This window comes from Centroberyx gerrardi, chromosome 11 (assembly GCF_048128805.1).
Source record: "Centroberyx gerrardi isolate f3 chromosome 11, fCenGer3.hap1.cur.20231027, whole genome shotgun sequence".
In the NCBI taxonomy this organism is placed as follows: Eukaryota; Metazoa; Chordata; class Actinopteri; order Beryciformes; family Berycidae; genus Centroberyx; species Centroberyx gerrardi.
This window is the reverse complement of record NC_136007.1, coordinates 30435241-30456981: the sequence shown is the minus strand read 5'-3', so window position 1 is coordinate 30456981 and position 21741 is coordinate 30435241. Positions and strand designations below refer to the sequence as shown.

At 42.8% G+C, this 21741-nt stretch overlaps 1 protein-coding gene across 2 annotated transcripts in view; it reads right to left on the bottom strand.

Annotated features, from left to right (window-relative positions):
* The window catches only part of zbtb16a (zinc finger and BTB domain containing 16a), a 136675-nt gene that overhangs the window by 69911 nt on the left and 45023 nt on the right, over window positions 1–21741 (bottom strand). For both annotated transcript variants that reach the window (XM_071926969.2, XM_071926970.2), the window contains exon 2: window positions 17922–18019. In XM_071926969.2, coding sequence (XP_071783070.1) covers window positions 17922–18019 — 98 coding nt within the window. The remainder of the gene's footprint in view (window positions 1–17921; window positions 18020–21741) is intronic.

Genomic DNA, 21741 nt, shown 5'->3' with positions numbered 1-21741 from the left:
CATTTTAAATTCAGATTTAAAGGTCTTAAAAATGTTGATGTTTCTTTGGTGTGAAATCAGCCTAGTGCTCAGTAAAGAACAGATTTAATTTATGCATCATTTTTTAACACAGGTATAAAGGAGTGAAATGTGGCCCAACTTTTGGCAACATAAAAACATTACAAAATGAGCTGGAGTGGACTTGGCTGTTGTGGTCCCAATAAGTATTTGCAGGGATTTGCAGGCCCTTTCCCTCCTGCAGACCCATCACTTTGCGCATGGCCCTCCACACAGCTCTAGATATAGATACAGCAGAACCGATGTTGTAGCGGCAATGACAGCTCTTGGCAGGCAGCCAAGAATAGGGAAGTGTGTGTGTGTGTGTGTGTGTGTGTGTGTGTGTAGGGGGTGGGAGTTGATGGTGGTGGTGGTGGTGGTGGGGGGGTACAATCAGCTGAGGCAGAAATAGGCCAAACGGTGACTGTATGGTTCAAAGGGTTCACTTGTCCCCTCTAGTTCCTCTCTGTCTGTAGTTTTTTTTCTTTTCCCTTTTCCCTTCTTACCTGGATGGGCAATCGGGGACTTTATTTGCTGGATTTCTGTCCAAGTATTTCTTTTTTTTTTTTTGCAAAGAATGACAAAAGCTGAATGGAATCACTATCAATATCGCAAAAAAAGTTTCTACTCTTGCTTAAAATAGGACATATAAGTCCCCATCGTGGTTGTATGACTATTAGTTGGTACATTCGAATATTATCAAATGCACTTTTGTTGTTTCCGTATTCAAATGAAAGCACGGAATAAGAACAATACAATACGCCCGATAACGATCAATACTAATCAATTCTTGAAATAATTTCTCCATTTTCCTGGTGGATGCGTTTTGACATTCAGGAAGCTGATTTATTCTCTTCGACCCAGCTGGTAGTGGTAGAATAGCTAGATGCATTTTATATTTTGTGACATTTCAAATGTCTGCTTAAAATTTGCTTGACAGTTTGATGGAACCATAGCAGTCGTCATCAATAATTTGATCCACTTGAATGCTCAAAATCCAGAGAACGACATAGCATAATCTTGATTACTTTCAGTTAATTTTGCATTACTTTGCCCCCAAAATCCATAGAATGTGGAGTTAATTGAACAATTGACTCAGATTTATAGACTTTATTATCGTCATGTAAACCTCAACCCTTAGATAAGATGAAACTTTAATGATCAAAAGTAGTAGTAAGTAATAGCACATAGCAGGGAAAGACTATTTCCCTTTTTCCGGTGGATGTGTTTTTTTGACGTTCAGAAAGCTGATTTATTCATTGGAAACGCATTGAATTCGTATTTTATTTTAGGCAACATTTCAAAAGTTTGCGTAAAATTGTCTGACAGTTTGATGGAAACATAACTATTGATGGTGCATAATGACATGCTGGGTGCACTCATTATGTCTTGGAATACTTGATCTTTTCTAGTTCTATCCAAAGAGATGTGTTTTATAGATTTACTGGACTTCTCATGAAGCAAAGGTTCTCTCTCTCGTGAGCTTTCACTGGGGTTAAGACACCTGGCTTACTCCCATATTAAACTGGTTACTGTGGCATGGAAACATCTTACTGCTTTAACTTTTGGTTTGACTACTGGGATCGTCACTTCTCTCCCTATTGCTCAGTCAAAAAGGGAGGGGGAATATTCTGTTAACTGGTTTATTTGTGGGAACTTAGTCACAGGGTATCAAAGGTTCATGTAAACAGATTAACCTGAATAAGACTTTAACCTGAGTCTGGACAATAACCAAGTTATTTCAAATACGTAAATGCAGCCAATGGCTAGTCATCATCTGAAACAGCCAAAACAGCCAACCCAGTACAGGCTGTAATTCTCCAGACAGTGCTTCAGAAACTGTCTGAAAGATAGTCAACCAATAGTTGCATATCAATAAATAGCCCCCTCCCCCCCAAAAATACGCCTGTTTACTCCCAGATTGAAATGGCTTTCCCTCTGACCGGCCAAATTAGTATTCCGGGGCCACTTGCTTGTTTTCAACAGTTATAACACAATATCCATGCTTTGCTTTTATGTCGCACCTCCCAGTGGAATTAGTAGCATAAAAGCAATCCTTGTGTGTCCTGGCTACTTCCAGATGGCTTTGGGAGTGCTTTTATCTTCCCTCTCTCTCTCTCTCTCTCTCTCTCTCTCCCCCCCTCGCTCTCTCTATCTCCTTTCACTTTCTCTTGCTCCCCCCCCCCCCCCCCCCCCCCCCCCCCCCCCCCCCCCCCCCCCACATGAAAGTGCCGTCGGCGGATCTTTGCTTAGCCGGGTTCATTCTCTCTTCATCCGAAAATATAAAAGTTTCAAAGAGCATTTCATGAGGGAGCTCTTCCATAAATGGGATTCATAGCTTTCTAATCTGTGCTGCGAAATTGATCTAAAAGTTTCCCAGAGCTATTGGCCAACTTACATAACGCAATAAAAGGTTGTGCCTGAGAGAATATTTACTTTTATTACCATTTATGTCACAAACAAATCAACCCCCCCGCTCCTTATTCTCCCAGTTGGCACTGTAACAGAATCTAGATCCCTTGCAAACTAACCAATAATGACATTTCATTCAAATTTACAAATACTTATTTTTAGTATGCTGAAGCCAGTTGGAACAAATTGTCAAAAAAACAACTTGTCAAAGCCATGTCTAGGATTTTATTTATCAAAATAACCAAGGACACCAAAATACAAAACTATTTTCTAACGGTTGAGATTTGAGTAATGAGAATCTTTCTCCACTATGTAGAATGCTGTCTGGGAGCAGCAATGGCAAGTATGTACTCAAAAATTACATTTTTTTTTCTTCCATTCCATCTGACCGTCACATGTTGCAGTTACGCTACACAGAAACACTCCCATGTTAAACACTGACGAGTGGTTTAACATGGGAATGCCAGTGACATACCAACAGCAAAACAAAACGCAGCCTTGGATTTTACCACTGGGCATGACCAGGCCAATAACCGAACAGAAGAACGATTGTACAGGAGATGCAACGGACCAGTGTGTGAATGTCTGCACTCATGTAAAACCTGCTTAATTACACAGACTGTCATAATACAATGAAAGAGCAGTCAAATTTGATTGGCTGAGATCTGTTTCTGCCGATGCCAGTGCATACCAGGGGCTAATTTCAGAAATGGCGACAAGTGGCAGCGAAAATCTAATAGCCACTGCAATGTATTAGACATTGTTATGTCATTACGAGAACAATGTTACAGTGTTGTGCTTAGCGCTGGCTAATTTTGAGGCATTTTTTTTTCAAATAGGAACAGCACTTTCACTCTGGACTGAGTTGGTCACACGCTGTCTGTCTCCTCGAATAACTATCCCTTCACTTACAGGTATGAATCCCTGTCTTGCTTGTGAGTAGATGATGGTAACAATACACGGAGAGCATTGGCAGACAGAGAACCTCCTATGATTTGATATGACATGTTTTTGGTGGAGGCAGTCAGTGAGTGTTCAGTAGCCTGTCAGCTACTGAGGGTTAGCCGCGCTCGGAGCGTGATTCGGAGAAGACTGGACATTTTACAAGATCAAAACTGCCCTCGGTCAGACAACACATTTCATGCTTGGAAATAAACACACATGAAAAAACGCCCGTGGCACTCAAACACACTTCGATATAGAGTATAAAGAGCCGGATCCACTGTGACACTGTCTTGCATATACGGCATGAGCAGCTATCAGATTTTCATGGAATCACTTTCATAAGTGGCCTATTGTGGTAACTGATATTATCATGGTATTTATGAAAATGAGCTGAAAATGACTATTAGTATGCTACTTAAAGTTAGTGTAAACACTTAACCACATTCTGCAGTAAACTCATTTTATTATTAACCTGTTGGCCCCAATTACAAATCTAGAACAGTCCCACAGCCTTGTGGTTTTCCTTGGACTGGCTGATACGATCAAACCTCTAGTTTAGATTAGAAATAGACACAAACCAGACTGGCAGACTTTGTTGGTCTTTAGGAAAATAATAAAAACAACAACATAATTCCCCTTTTTTTTTTACTTAATTTACCTACAAAATGTTCATGTCAGATATAGAAGTTGTTGTTACAAGTTAGCTGTAAACCTAACCTGGCAGCACTTGAGAGTGATGTATTGCTAGCTTGCATGGGACTCTGACTTGAAAATAGAACTTTAGAAAAAATACCACACCTTCTTTATTTTGGGTATAAACAACCACCAAAAGGTAGGACACGGTCATAATTTACAGCCATGTTTGACATGGATTCAGACTGATTTGCACGTTTTCTGTGACTTTTTCAGGACCTGTAGACACTCCACTATCAAACTTCATCATGGTTTGCAGTGCTTGAGAAAACAAGTCTCTACAAATCATGTGTTCTTTCTTGAGCAGTATCTAATTACTAAAACTAAGTTCTACTTTTCTGAAAATGTCTACTATTCTAATGATGAATCATCACCCACTCACCATCCACAACCCTGTCTGGAATGCTTCATGGCTGATATTTGGACATTTACGATGTGTTTTGAAATTGTTTTTAGCTAGCTACTTAGCTAGCTGCAGCTTGCAAAACCACAAAGGCATGAGACTGTACAAATGTGACATGATGCCAAGATATTTCCAGTGCAGCTACAATGGAGTTCAATAGTAGAAATAATTTCAGCTGTCTAAAAAACAGTTAGCATCAGGTTTTGGTAGCAGCCCTTCAGAATCGAATAGCAAGAAGTCTTTCTAGACTCACCATTTTGCAATAATCATAGGAATCACAGGAAGATACAAATTTCTCCATCGACAGTAGCCTCAATAGTCCATAATGCAATGCAGCTTGCCGTTGCTATTGCTATCACTATTAGAGCATGTGAGCGGAGCGAGCGGGGAGTGGGAGCGGGAGGATTTTGGGTGGAGCGGTGAGCGGATTTTTTAAAAAGCTGGAGCGGCGCCTTATTTCCCGCTCCAATTTCGCTCCGGTACCGCTCACACCATGTCGAAGCATGCCCGAGTCCGACCCAGAAATGCATCTGCGCAGAATTAGTCTGGCGATGCCAGGCTAGTGTTTAAGCTATAATTAAAATACAACGCAGCTTTTTTCTTTTTTGGAGCGGAGCGGTGAGCGATTGGAGCGGAGCGGGCTGAAATCTGTGTTGAGCGCGGAGCGTTATGGAGCGGAGCGGCCGTGAGCGGCCGTGAGCGGAGGAGCGGAGAGAACTGACAGCTCCGTGAGCGAGGAGCGGAAATTCTCACCGCTCTGCTCCGCTCACATGCTCTGATCACTATTGTTGTTACTCTCTCCACCTACACGTCAAACCAACTGCTGGATGCAACAAGTTCAGACACGTTTTCTGGTGGTTGTCCAAAGTAATTCTGGGAAAGGTAGGAAATCGTTAACTGATGTTTACCAAATTCTTAGACTTTCCTCGCAATTTTTGATCCATGTCAATCTTCTATTTGAACTTGTTTGACATTAAATGCGGTATAACTCATCGCATCTGAAAAAATCAGCACGGTGGACACGGTTAGTCTCGCCGTTAGAATGTGGCGATGTCGTCATCACCGTCATTGTTTACCACACTATGAAGAGAAGCTGGTGGACCGGCACACAAACAAAAACTGCATGAAAATAAGCTCAACGCATTTCTGTGTGCTGTCCTGGATAACTGTCGCACCAGTCAGTCCCTGCACTCTGTGTGTGTGTGTGTGTGTGTGTGTGTGCATTGAGCTCAACTGTAAAACACACACACACACACACACACACACACACAAAGGAACACAAATCCATACTAGCCACAGGCTCCTCTCCAATCTATTTTCTGCTCAGCTGGTTTTAAATGAAGTTATTATGACTCATTAAAATGCCCGCAAGCTTGTGGAAGTCGGCCAATTACGATTTAAATTTAGCCTCCTGCTCTCACAACCTTATCTCCCCCCTGTACAACCCACCTCTCATCATTGGCACCGCATTTTTTGGAGGGAGACGTTTTTAATGCATTCAGACCCCCCCCCCCTACACAGACACACACACACACCCTACTCCCCCCCCCCTTACCAACACACACACCTGCACGCACAAGTATACCAACACAAACACCCATGCATAAAGCACGATAAGATTAGATAAGATGAAACTTCAGTGATCCCTGTAAATATCCTTTAATGATCCATGTAAATATTCCAGCAAATTGCAATAGGATACAGATAAACAGGACAAATAGAATAAAAACAAGAATATAGCCAAAGGGGGTTATATAAACATACGCAATCGACACACATGCACTTAGTGATGATGCACTGAGCTTCTTGTTTTATAGCAAACCAAACATTGCAATGTCGACCGCAAACCAAAAATCCAGTCAGTAGTCGTGTCCTGCCAATGGCATTTTTAAGAGCTGCAATCACAAAATGACTTTACGTGATGAAAACGGTTCATTTTGTTGATTTTATTTGACATGAATATATGAATATATGATTCCCTACACTTGACGACAGCTGTTTCCCTGTTTCTAGTAGGGAGTTCATATCTACTGTCTTCCCCCAGTGACATGAATGCAGCGTCATATTAAGAGATTACTAATGGCACAATAGTGTTTAACAATTTTTTTGTCTTTATGACATGATAGTATACATTATAGCAAGTAGTATCAAATTGATGGAAGTTATATGGGGAGCATAATTTAATGCTTTTTTGAAAATACAATCGATTATTGGTGGTTGTTCACCTATGATGGCTGGAGGTTTACCCTCCATTTATTGTATGTAGATTAGTTATTAGCTTTTACCAGTTCCTTGATCAAAAAAACCTCCATACTTGGCATATATAAGGCACAATATAAGATTTTAATAGGTGAAAATGTGTCATAAAAGCTAATTACAGTGTTAAAGGAAACAATATTTGTGTTACAGTTAATGATTAATATTATCTTTTTCTGTCCAGATAAGTGCAAGTGAAGGATTTACAATTGGCTCTGCCCTTCTGTTGTCCCGACGCCCTGAGACTGTCTGAAGGACCCTTCGCCTAAAAAAAGACGATCCCAGAATACCTGGAGACCAGACCGAGCAATTCCACCTGATCCTTCTTTAGCCCCCTTGAGCAATGCTCACAATTCTGCCAGTAAGAGCCCCGCCCCCCAATACACACACACACACACAGCCCGACCTCATTCAACATCACACATTGGAGCAAACAAATGTCTGCAGCTTGTGCATCTTCTCCCTCCCTTTTAGTGGTGAGCTGTGTGTGTGTGTGTGTGTGTGTGTATAGACCGCATGTGTGTGTGTGTGTGTGTCGGAGATGTGTGTGTGCTTGCTGCGTGTGTACATGTGTACATGTTTGTGTGTGTTCTACAATATCACTCGCATTTCCAGGAGAGCAAATTAATTGGCAGCCTTTTTGCAATAATTGACTTTTACCACACACACATACACATACACACACACACACACGTAGACATGCATCAAGCATACGCAGCAAGCACTCACGTCTCTCTCTCTCTCTCTCTCTCTCACACACACACACACACACACACGCTGCTCTCTGACAACAAAGCTGCTGGGAGGAGGGAGGGATGATGAAGCGAATCCAAAATTCAATCGACTGTGTTCTTGTTTTTGAGCAGAAGGCACACAGTGTACTGTACTGTGAGAGGCCATAAAACTCTCTCTCTCTCTCTCTCTCTCTCTCTCTCCACCAAAAAAACAGCCTTTGGTAGACGCAGCCGTTTCAGCAATCACCCTCCATCAAAACACTTTGTCTCGCATACAAAAATAAGACCTGGCATCAGAGCAGAATACCAAATCAGGCCCATTAGGGGAGCACGGGGGCACTCGCTACTTAGCAACCAAAGGGATTTAAAGCTGCAATATCCCGGTAATAAAAGGGATAAGATCAAGTCCTCGTTTTTTTTCCTTCTTGTCTGAAAATAGAGAGGGGTAAAAAGCCAACTTTGAGCTTCTCTGTCTAAGTTTCTGACAGACAGACAGGGGCACAGATACCAACAGTAATGGGATTGCAGTAATCTGATTACAAAAAAATGCTAATCTGCTGTAGTTGCTTTATACACTGTAAGACTGTTAGACTGCAGACATTTTTTTTTTTTTCACATTTTGAGAAAAGGGTTGAGGTTGTCGATGATTATAAATTGTGAATCACTTGTTCAATTACCTACCTATTCGATGGATTCTGGAGGCAAAGTAATGCAAAATTAACAAAGTAATCAGATTATGCTATTTTGAGCATTCAAGTGGATCGCAGGCAGGCAATCAGCAATAATGAATTACATTTTGAAAAAAAAAAAAAAAACTTTCGGCACCTTTTTGGAGAGATCAACCAAGCAAGGATAAACAATATGTAGAATATATGAATAAATTACTGATCACTTTTAAGTCACGGATGGGTCTGGCACCAAGCTACGTGTCATGATCAAGTCAAGTTCACATAATGAGGATTTTATTAATTGTCCTTGACCTCCCATTTTTATTCCCTTATTTATTCCTTTATTACCTTTTAAAGTGCAAGAGCTCAATAAATCGCAGTTGACAACTCTGTACTTATCATAACTTGATTTGATTGGAATAACTTCTATTTAGCCGTGGGGGACAAATGTTCTTTTTGCTACACAAAGCATTGTAACCTCAATTAATCATTACCACACTGATTTTGAGACAACAGTATAAAACATATACCGTAATACAAACAAGACCAGTATCTACCGGTCTCTACGCTGCATTTTACACTGTGTGTAACTTGTCGGAATGCTTTGGAGAAATCCATTGGATTGCTTTACGGCACAAAAAAGGAAGAGGGCGGAGTTCTTCCAGTTCAAACAAAGGTAAAACTTTCCGAGCTTTTGGCAATGGCAGATGGTGGGAGGAGTGAAAGGCCGATGGAAAATTCACTTCCAACATGTTTATCCTCTTCAGGGAGGGGGAGGGAGGAGAGGAAACAAAGGGGTGTATGGGAAATGTAGTCTTAATTTGGAGAAACAACAGCACTAACGACACCACTGTTCTGAGATAGAGGCTAACAATCGTCTTGACCGTGGTCTCATTTGTTTACGGTAATGATACCAAGATATCACAATAAATTTGACAATGAGAAATTGACGTTTAAAATTGCTACATGTAGCACCTTTAAATACGAATGTACGAGTCGTACTGTTGACCCATAAAATGTTCGAAGACGTACTATTAGACAGTGAGGCTGAAACATGTCTTTGCTAGGAAGCGGCGAATATCGCGACGCGGCTAGTTACGGTAAACACACCACAAAGCCTTTTCCAGGAAGGCAGCTACAGGTGTCGGGCGCAACTGCGACGAGCAAAATGACATTTAAGGCCAGAGTGTGCTTTTTTACACACAGGGCCGTCCAGGGCCTAGACAGCCAGAGGTTCTATCACCTAGAAGAGCATCCCTCGCCTAGTGTTCTTTTTTTTCAAAGCATTGCTTTTCCAAGAAGCTGGCGGCACAGGTACACTCAGTTCCTGCTAAACAGCACTGCTGCTGGGAGTAGCGCTCGCTTCCAATGAAGTCGCATTCGCCGAGGATAGAGGTCTAACAAGTTCTCCGCAACCCCCCCACCCCCCACCCCCCCACCCCGCACCCTCCACTTCCCCCTCTCCGTCTGTGTGAGGGGAAATAAAAACAATATCCGTGTGGTCCGACAGAAAGAGGAGGGTGTCACACACAGTAGCACGGCAACATTATAGCTTGACCCCTCTCTCGTCTGCCTGTCCCCCCGTTGCTCTCACTCCCCTTCTCATGTAATGTAATGCAGCTGAGATTTATCCGGCGGTATAATCCCACCGTTGTTTTAAACAGTAAATCAACAGGTCAGGGGAAGTATTACAAGAACAGGAGGGGGGGGGGGGGGGGGGCTTTAAAGTGCTGGAAAGGAGTTACATTATGTTACCAAACCAGAAGCTACCGCCGTTTATCCGGCCTGTCTGTCATCCCGCTGTAATGTACCCAGGGAAACAGCAGGAGTGTGTGTGCGTGTGTGTGTGTGTGTGTAGGTTCGTGTGTGCATGCAGGGTGTCAGCTGTGGTGAAAAATGTACATGAAAATCGCTTAACACTTAGGGCCATACTTTTTTTTTTTTTGGTATTATTTTTTTTCCCTACTACTTGCTTTTAATAGCCCTTTCCCCCTGCTACCCCCCCCTCCTCCCAAGAGTCTCCTGTCTCTCTCTTCACTCTCACACACACACACACGCACACACACACACACACACACACACACACACACACACACACATTTAGGAATTTGCGGCCTGGAAGGCAGTCAAGTTTCATTAATTTCTGGGTTTGGGTACAGTACAGTGTGTTCCTGGACTCACATCTGCGAGCGATCATAAATGCTGGAATGCTGGCAGAACATCCAGACCTGCCGGCACAAATATGTCGTCATCAGTGTGAGGGAAGAGCCGGCACGCCGCCAAAACAGCCGACCGGCCGACAAGCCGAACAGCCGAACAGCCACAGAGAGAGAAACACAAAGAGCAGCGGGGGGAAAAAAAACCCGCCGCCTCTCCCCGCGTTCGCGTCCAAATTCCTTACATTTTTCTGCGTCTAAATGCCCTGGCCGTTGACGTGGGTTCTGCGCTCCCACACTCGGAGCGGGATTAGATGTGCATCAGGTGCACAGACACTTACAGTACATAGAAGGATTGCGAGCTGATGTATGTGAGATTTAGTTATTTGTTTGTGTAATGTGGTTATTTTTTATTCAGCAAAAAACAAACAATATACGCTCAAAAATAAAGCTAATTCATACTTTGGCCAAAGCTTGTGCACACTATTATTTTTAATTAATTTATTCATTTTTATTTATTTTATTTCTCCCCTCCCTTATACATGGCTGTCATAGCTTAGCTGTTAGCTTTTTTGAGGGGAATCCGGATGTAGATAGGTTAAATATGGGCTGATTTGGGGGAAATTGAGGACTGAAGGCCAATTTGTTCTGTTGACTTAAAATCTGTCACTGTCATTTTATTTTTGATCTGTGCTTTTCAATAAAAAAAAGGTCAAGAATCCAAGAACATTTTTGAGCTTGTAATCCAGATGAAAAGGCCAGAGATAGGCCAAATCATTCAGATTTGTGTGAAAGCAACAAAATTGGTGTACATGTACAGTTTGATGCCCTGAACTTAAATTTGACGCCATTGGATGTGTTAAGGTTAGGCCGAGGTTAGGTTTAAGGGCTAGGTGACAAATGTAGTCGATGGAAGGTCCACAAATGTTAACACACACACACACACACACACACACACACACACACACACAGAGCTTGTTACCAAGAAGCAGGTGTGCATTTGAGTGTGTGGGTCCACGTACAGCTGTGTGTGTGTGTGTGTGTGTGTGTGGACAGCTGGGCTAATGAAATCAAGTGAGATCCAGAGCTAAGTGGGTCCACTAGAGAATAAGAAGCCAGACTTAAAGGGGAAAGCCACTGAATTTCATCAAATGAGTTTTCCCCAATGTCTTAGGACAGTTAAGTCGGTATTCGTTGAGACTCACTACTGTCTCCCACAGATAGAAACGACAGAAAAGAGTTTGGACCCGCCCTTCATCTGTAATGTCACACAGATGTACAGCTCCATAGAGAATGACTTGGAAACATTGGCTACATTTACACATCAGTGTGACTTTAGAGGCTTTGCAATTTCATCACAATTCTCCTTGCAACTATGGCTGGTGCCATCATGGAGATCCATTAGAGAACTGACTGTGCGCAAATAATACCTAAATATGTACCAACCAGGCTAAAAAAAGAGATTGTTGTAGTGTGGGTGTAGGTCAATACAGAAATAAGTAAAAGCTGGTGTCTGATAAGGTATATTTGTTTCCAAATTCTTGTGACACAGAAATCTTCAGCAACTTCAAGTTTTAGCTTCAAAAGAGTCAGCTGTTAACCTGAATAAATGGTTTGTTTTTCACTTTGTTAGCTAGCCAGCTACCTAGCAGGGTAATTTTACAAAGCAGCCAATGTTAATGTTAACATACGGCTACTAGCTGCTAATGCTAGTTTGTATTGGATAGGTTATGGTCAGCTGACCAGATACTATGGTTAGCTAGCCAACAAGCTGACATTATCTACACTAAATTGATCACATACTGTATATCTGTGGTGAAATAACCAGTTCTCAGTCAAAAACTAACCGTGTCTATTCTATTCTTTTGAGACAGGCAAGGTTTTGTGTTTAGGAACGCAATTAGCCGTTCTCAAACACCATTACCCAAGAGCTGACGACTTCCAAAATGGCCGCCAGAGATTGTGTAAGCGTCACCTGAAAGCCACCTATCCACAGATGCAGAGAAATACAAGCAGATAGACAGGTAAATTGACTGATTATCAGCGTGTATTGTGTAAAATATAGTGTAAAGAATAGTTAAAGTGCACTAGACCATTCTCTATTCCAAATGCTCAATTACATTAATTCCTTACCCAACTGCGGATCATTGAGAATATCTCTCTATTCATACATCATTACATTTCCATTACCCTGGAGCAAGGCACTTAACTCACAACTGCTGTGTATTGTGTATGTGTATCAGGGCCTGGTTAAATAAGGATTGATTTATTTTAATTTTTTTAATGTGCTGTTTCAGGTCACACATTCACACACACACACACACACACACACACACACACACACACACACTCAGCTGACTAATCCAGTAACTCTTTACTATGTATACGTACTGTAAACAGAGGATTAAGTCTCTTAAGCTATAAAGGCACTGAGATGAAAACTTGGTGGTAACAGAGATGGGGAAGCGGGTGTTGAGGGAGAGTCTTATTAGTAATCTTATTATACTGCATCGGCTTGCTTTCAAAACAAACTATGAATCATATCAGTCTGGTCTGGTCTGGTTTGGCTAGAACACACACACACACACACACCCCAAAATATTACGCACATGCACACACACACACACTTGGGTTAGACTGATATGAGAGGCCGATATTGGCCTTTAATTAAAAATCGGAGCTCTGATATGATGGTTTGATTGATACATATTTACTGTGGAATTGATCCATACTACACTGGCTGTCTATGGGAAGCCTTTCACCTGAATTGACATTTTGATCAGATGCCACACAAGTAGGCCTATGCCTGAATATGTGTTATCATTACTATTATTATAATTCTTATCCTGGGTTTGGATGACACTCGATACTTGGAAATTTGGGGGGGGGGGGGGGGGGGGATTTTTTGACATGAAATCGGTCAAATTTCAACCCAAAATATATCAGTATCGGGATTGGCCTTCAAAAGAGACATGTCATATGGGACCTCCCAATGCAGGGCTGAGTCACGGGTCCCCACCCTGCTCGAACCCCCGTCCGCTGGCTCACATTCGGCTGTCCTCACCAAACACTGCGCGTCAGGCGGTCATAAAAAAAAATAAAAAAAAACGCTCATAACAAACAACAACGTGGAGAGAGGAGGAAAGAGACGAGAGCGAGAGGGAAAAAAAAAAAAATAGCTGGCACAAGGTAGACTGTACATACTGTACCCTCAGCGGTGGCAGGCAGCCCAGACTGGCGAGCCGCCAAGTCCTCCATACAACAAGCTCAGAGAGAGAGAGAGAGAGAGAGAGAGAGAGGGACAGACAGACAGATAGAGAGAGACACAGAGTGAGAGAGAGAGTGGAAAGCAGAGGGGAGGGAGAGGCGGCGGCGACGTCTGAAACGCTGCACATCCACAACACACTGCGCATACCAAAAAGCCCGCTCTGCTTGCTTCATCTCCTCCAATATTCTGTGTTTTGTGAAGCTGTAGCTGAAGGATGATGGTGGTGGTGGGGGGGGGGGGGGGGGGGGGGGGGTCGAAGTTGAGGGTTTCGGGGACTCGGCGAAGTGTCATCATTACAGAGAAAGAGAGAGAGACGATAAAAATCGAGGCGCGCCATCAGACCCGAAAAAAAAAAAAAGCCTTGAAAGTCAAACGGTGGAGGTGGAGGAGAGAAAGAAATTAAAAAAAGAAAAAGGGTGGAAAAAAAAAACTATCAAAAAAGAAGCTGCGCCTCTCTCCGTCGCCGCCTCTCTTCCCTAACCGTCGCCCCGTCTCGACAGAGGCGCTCGTCTCGCCTTTTTAACGCCAGACCAAAGCGTCTGCGACACTGATGTGTGTGTGTGTGTGTGTGTAAGAGTACAGGTTGATGTCGCGCGTCGAAGGCGGAAAGAAGAAGAAGAAGAAGAAAAAAAGAAAAAAAAAAGAAAAAGTTTGTGCACTCACTGCCACTGTTGCTAAAAATACACTTGCCCACATTCTTCCGCTCGGTCGCGTTTGTCGAGGTGGAGTGTGTGGTTCTTCCTAGAGTTTTGAACGTGTTCTATTTTCTTCTTCTTCTTTTTTCCATTTGATCTCCCGTCAACGTAGTTTTCACCGTTTGCTTTGCCGCATCAACAGAATGTATGTCAATGGTCCTGTTGATATCAAAGCCGATTCCGCGAAACCGAGTACCTAGTTTGACAAATCTCTTGGAAATCCGTCCAGGTAATGATTAGACACACACAAAAAAGCCTCTCGGACGGAAGAAAATTGTATTTATCTTCTGTCATTCACACAAATCTCTCTTTTCCCCTACTCTTTTTCACTCTAATCTAACCTTGCTTTATTCGAGGGGCAATCGTTTTTCCCAGCTTCTCTCCTCTTCCCCTGCCTCTATAGAGAAAGCACACCCTCGTCTCACTTTGGAATAAAACATAACATAGATATGATTTTGATGTGTTGGGACATTAAGGGCCTGTCAGCTGGCTGGAATCGGTTAGATGATGTAAGAATTTCACCAGCAAACGTCCAGAGAAAAGGGTGTGAAACACTCAGAAAAGGTGGGTGATGACGATTGTAAAATGTCTCAAGAACCGCTCCATGAATCCATATAGTCGTCATTGTATGATATGAACATCATCGTTTTCATTTAGTTGTTTTTTTTCCTCTTTTTGTAACCTCTTTGTTTCCCCTTAAAGCCTTTTGTCTTTACTGTGATTTTTTTTTTCCATTTTATTCTCAGCTCTACATGATTGAGAATTGATGAATTCAACTACGGGTGTAAACATTTATATTTTCTTCATGACTGACAGCCACATTGCATTGTCAGTAATCATGTATAATGTATATCTTCTCCGTGGAATAGAGGTTTCTCCATATATCAGTTTCCTCACGCTCATATCTGCTGTTTTCATTATTTGTATTTTCGGGTTGGCATCTGTACATTCAGTCTATTTCTTCCATCTTAGCTGTTATTAATACGATTCTAAATTAGGATGTGTATTGAACAGAATGGATATTTAAAAAAGAAAAAACTTTTGCTTTTGCATTAGATTACATTGCTGCCATTACACTGCTCTTTATCTGTCATGTGGATTTATTGTGTGAATGCTCTTTTTATTTCTTCCCATTTAGAAATTACTTACTCTTAATTACTACTACAGATATTACTGACACTACTAGCACTACAATAGCTGCTACTATTGCTACTACTGCTACTATTACTGCTATAAGAATTAGTATTACTGTTACTGCTACTATTGCTATTACTACTACCATTACTTTTACTATTATTATGACTACTATCATTACTACTACTATTACCATTACTACTACTACTACTACTACTACGGGGAGACCGGGGTTGGTTGGCACAGGGGTTAGTTGGCACACAGCTATTTTCTGGCACTTTGAAGGTCACAGACACAAAAATGTAACATCAAAACGTTTGCTTTCTTGACCTGCACTCATCTATTATGTTAAAACATCTGAAAAGTCTGTCACTTTTTGTGTGAGTGTGAGCGGGGTTGGTTGGCACACTGATTTTGGGGCTGGTTGGCACACACTCCAAAGGCCTAATCCACATGTGCATGGACTTACATACACACACTCACATGCACAAAGAAAGAGAGAGGGGGAGAGCGAAAGGGAGAAAGAGAAAGGGAGAGAAATAACAGGGCCTACAGGTTTAATTCTTATTATTTTGAATGGCCAATGGCAATAATAATTCCTAGAGATGAACTGGTTAAAAAAATGTTGTTTGGTTTAAACTCCATTTTATTTTCTATTGAATGTTGTTTTCTGGTTCTTGTTTGAATTTAATGTCCAACTTGTTTCTATTGGGTGCTATTTGGTTGCATTTTAACACTGTGCCAACCAATCCCCGTGTTGGGGTGTCTCTGGACTAGTCCTCAAGTGCACAACATGACTTTGATCATGAATCTCCTAATTTTAGAAAACAGTTGTGGACATTAAACTATATTTATTTTAGCTGAAATATGGCAGACAGCAAAAAGTGTGCCAACCAACCCCAGGCTCCCCTACTACTACTACTACTAGTTACTACTGCTGGTGCTGCTACTGCTCCTACAACCACCACTAACTCCTACTACACAGTATGCAAAACAGAATGTAGTCATTACTACTTTTTGTCTTTAGACTAAATTTGACCTGAAACCAAGCTTGGCTAACTCAGATCCATGTCAGCAGGCGGAGTGTGGCCCTTTAAGCCTTCATCTCCACTGGAGCATGGAGAGAGCCCAGAGCTACATACTACATTTCTGAAGTTTCCTTCCAGAACAGGCAACAAGTGTCTGAGCGCAGGATTACCTTAAATCACCCCCAGCCTCCAATCTGTCATAACTCCTGCCTCTGAGGAACGGCTCGAGTTCACTCTAAGTTTTGCCACCGCATCGGCACAGCGTGGTGTAGCCAAAACCGGGAAGCCGACTCCGGGACAGAAGCTTTAAAAGGTCGGACATTACCGTATTTATTTCACCCATCGCAAATAGAAATGTCCAACAGCCTGTCCGCCTAAGTCTCCGTTTGGTTTTGCAAGCGCGAGAGGAGGAGAGCTCGCATTGGGGGAAAACGGGGGTGCTATTTTAAAAATAAACATTGAATATTTCCTCGAAGCGACTTTTTTTTTTTTTTTGACATGCTGAGTTGTGTGCTGAGCCAATTCACCGGCACAGCGGGAGTTTGTCATTCATCGCTGCCACAACATAGTGGGAGCGTCAGCATCCATCTCAGTCATGGTTTAAGTTTTGGGTGAGTGATGACAAAAAAACACAAACGAACCTTGCAATTATTATATTCCAGGGTTCTTAAATTGGGGAGAGGGGTGGGTGGGTTGTTGATGGTGACACCCCATATGTCGCCACAACACCACCAGCAACAACAACAACAACAACAACAACAACTCCAAGATTAAAATGTTGCATTCACACACCACTTAGCTTGTCCCCTTTGAAAACATACAGGGTACCAGACAGAGGGGTCAGGCTCTGGGCCATGCCAACACATGGATTTGGGATTGTGTGTGTGTGTGTGTGTGTGTGTGTGGGTGTGGGTGTGTGCAGAGGAGGTCCCCCCTCAGAAGTCCTATGGCTTTTACAGAGTTTCAATAAACCATCTGCACTTAAGGTCTTGGGAGTGAGGAGCTCTTTGTTGCCTATAAAAGATGGTCCATGCCATTAAACCAGGACTGTGCTAAGTAGGCCCAGAGCACGGGGGACTGCTGGTGTGTGTGTGTGTGTGAGTGTGAGAGAGAGAGAGAGAGTGGGGGGTTACAGTGTCAGGCTGGGCCAATGAATAGTAGCCTGTGTTTTGACTTATATGGCTTTTAGCCCTCAAATGTCACAGAGGTGTAGGATGACTGGATGTTGAGGTAGAGGTACCTCTTGGGTAAAGTCCCCCCTATAGCTGCTGATAGACATTCTATTGTGGAAAATGAAATCTTTTTCCATGCTGATATGCAACGCTTTCAAAATAGCAAATACAACATTTTGCATTTGGAAATGAAATATGTAGCTCGGCCTTCAAAAACCCTCATATCAACTGTAAAATTGAACAATAACGACAGTAAATACCGACAGTGAACAGAGCATGAGCTCGTGTCTTTGTGTTGGTTTTATTTTTTTTTTTTTTTACCTGAGTGAGACAGCAAGTGCATCCGTAGACGGAGGCTGTCCAGGAAGCGCTTCCCACACAGCTCACAGCCGTAGGTCTTCATTCCACTGTGCATCTTCCTGTTGGCAAAGAGCAAAAACAAACACTTCATTGTCAGGACTCCGCTGGTGGGAAAATCTATTTCGACCTGACTGACGCGCGCGCGTCACGCAGATCGCCGTTTTGTATTCCTAACAGAGCGGCTTTTGAAAATTTTCTACAGCTAACAAATAATGATCAGCAGAGCAAAAGGTAGGGTTTATCCCTGAAGAGAGAAATGTCACACTCTATCAATCAAAACATCAGCACATGACAATAAACATCAGTGCAATAAGCCGCACAAATATTCTTCTGAAGGGAGCGCCGGACCATGACTTTATTTGCCGCTGTAAATCACAAGGTGCTATTCAAGCAGGGGTGTTATCAACTCCCAGCATCTAAAGTGCTGCAGATGGATCAGGACCAATAAAGTGAACTGGGGCTGATTTATTCAGGCAAACGCACAGGGCAGCCACTTTGTTATGAACCATTTATGAGCCACTTTTTGACTGCTACTGTCTATTTGTTTAGGAAAGCGGCCGCCCGACGCTAAATTCAAAGCAGCAACCGTAGGGGGAGAAATCTGATCTGTAATGAATCGTGGGCGTAACGTAGTTTAAGCTTGCAAGGTCAGACGAAGCTAAGGGTCAATATTTGATTATGTGGAAAAGGCCTAGAAGGTTAGGTAACTAAATAACATCAGACAACAAAGTCGAGGCCTCGCGACTCTCTCCGTTACGAAATCCTCAAAGACCCCACGGCTCAGAACAGAGCATATTATTCTTGGGAGATATCTGAAAGTGCTCTAAAGCAATTAAGGTGACACGAATTGCCAAACAACTGCCACAGTGCCTTAAGCCTCCCAAGAACTTCAAATACCTTGCCTTGAGAGAGGCGCGCGCACACACACACACACACACACACACACACACACACACACACACACACACAGGATAGCAGCTGAAGTCGGCGCCGTTTTAGATTTGATACACGCTGAATCCTCCAAAATAGAGATAGCAGGGACTTGCGGGTTGACAAAAAAATGCCATCTGTGAACTTTCAATGACAATGCTAGGTCACTTTCCTTAAATAAAACCCCAAACTCGCCCCTATCAGGTAAGCCTCAGTGAGCGGGGACGCTGACAGAGGCCGCTCAAAATGCCACTGCTAATTTGATAAGCAAATGGTAAGGCAAATTTGGTTTTACAGGGTTCTTGCACCATTTTTAAAGTCAAATTCAATGCTTTTTAAGACCTTTTTAAGACCTCAACAAATATAATTTAAGACCCAAAAAACGTTTCCTTTCTTTTGTTCAGTGCTGAGAATACTGTCAATTCAAACTTTTCCATTCAAACCATTAACCAATCAGAGAACAGTTCAAGCATATTAATAAGCTTAATAATAAAAGTCCTCAAAACAGCCTGTCCCAAGCCAAAAAGTAACAACAAATAACAACAACAATAATAATAATAATAATAATAACAATGGTTGTGCTTATATAGCATAGAGAGAGAGAGACAGAGAGAGAGAGAGAGAGATCAAAAACATCCATCAAAACAAGACCCATTGATAACTTAATTGTGATAATAATGACGGCTGCTCTGCCTCTCGGTGATTTACGAAGTTTCCTGATGGACAGATAGCTTTACTTGTTGCTAAAGTAACCGCTAACTGCTGCTAACTGTAACTGCCATTAGCTGGTGAGTTCAGTTAGCCGTGCAGCTAGCGGTCCTATTAGCTGACTCTGCCCGGACTGGGAGCTTGGAGCACCGGGGGAGTGCTGGTGTTTACACCGCTAGCACAGGAGCTTTGGACCTCACTACATACTCAATTTGACTTCATACTTGGTATGAATAGTACGTTAGTATGCGATTTCGAACACAGCCTTACTTACATTGAAATGATGACAAACTTCTATTAATGGCGGAGTCTCTCATTAATCAAACAAATACACGCTATTAGACGTTTTATGGTAGGCCACTGTGCGTGACAATTTTCCCATCAGCCTTAAACGCACCATCTGCAGCTACAGCAAATTTACGGTAAATTTAAGACAATTTATGACCTTAATTTCCCTGATTTTATTTTAAGACCTTTTAAGACTTTTTAAGGAGCCGCGGGAACCCTGTTTTATGAGCATGATTTCAGCATTGGGTAACTGTTTTCAAGAACGTCCTTAGCTCTTCTGAAGGCCAACGAAAGACATATGTTGCTTTTTTTGGTCTTTCTCAACACAAATAGAACTGTTGCACACTTGAAGAAAAAATGAAATCAGAAACTGAAAGTGGGCGGCGAGTCAGTGATTCCATATTCAGGTGAGGAGGACTTCACAGTCTCCGTCGCCAAAGTCGGGCGGCGGAAAGTGATCAGCCAAGCACGTTCGCGGGGAAACAACGCCCTTGATAAGGAGATCCGCCCGACTTTCGGCGAGATGACAGCCATCCGTCTCGGCGTCTCCCGAGGAAGCCGAGGAGGGGGAGGAGGTGCCGGGCTCCCAAAACATGACTGATTGATGTCAGATGTCGAATGCAAATTGATTTACAGCTCTCTTTTGTGCCTGGAGAGGCAGCGGGATAGGGATAGATGGAGCGCGGAGGAGAGGGAGACAGACAGACGGAGAGAGACAATGGCACGTCTTATGACGATTGCAGCGAGAGTTATTAGGCGAGGAAGTCTAGTGTGACTTCAATGAAGATTAATTGATGCGAGAGCTCTTTTGAAGGCCTGGCAGTAAGAGTAGTAGAAAATAGAGACGGGACGAAAACAAGCAAAAGGAATGGGGTGGGGGGGCTAGGAACAGAATCCTGATAGCCGTTGTACCGAGTAGGATTTGTGGAGAGAGCCTGCAAACAAAAGGCAGAATGAGAGCCCTTTGGCAAGCGGTGAGTAATTAAAAGGCGCTGTAAATGCCTCCCAAGAAAGACAGAGGGACACTTCAAAAAGCCAGAGAATGAGAGAGTGATAGAGAGACACAGAAATGGAGGGATGGGAAGTGACCAAGGACAAATCGAACCTCGGACACTCTATCGGTTAGATATCATCAATCTGCGATGTTCAGTGCATTCTAGGAATTATTGTGTTGAAATTTACTTTTTGGGTGAACCCGCTTTCCCTCAGCTTGCCTTGTCTACTTCTGCTCCAGTTTAGCGATTTCCTACGTTACCCACAATGCCTTTGGACAACCCCCAGACAAGGGGCGTGACATTTTTTCTTTCAATCAAAGGTAGGTAACGTATAAATATTCGTTCGTGAACATCGGGGTGCGTCTATGGTCGCGGCCACTCCCCTTACTCAAACTGCAGCACGTCTTGTGGCTGCATTGCATTCTGGTCTATTGAGGTCTCGGTTTCTTCGACGATGGATTTCTCCCTGTATGATTGTTGAACGTTTCTTGGTGCAAAATGGCGGCTCTGGAAAGAAGCCCTCGCTCTTTGATTCTGTGAGACGTCATGTCGACGACGTTTGGCCGCTTATCCACAGGAATAAGACAAATACGGGGTGGATTTGTCCTGGAGCATGGCCGATGTACTCACACACATTTTGACTCTAATAAGGGGGAAAACACACGTAAGGGGGAAACACAACACACACAGAGCACAAAGCCTTTCAAAGGCCTTTTGTGTCCCCCCTCAATCTGACCATTGTGCCCCTTGGACAGAGCACTGATAAGGTATAGATAGACTACTTAAAGGAGCTTGAGGAGGAAGCCACGCCATGCATTTTCACCGCGAATGTACAGTGTTGATGTCCCCATCTGGTGAAT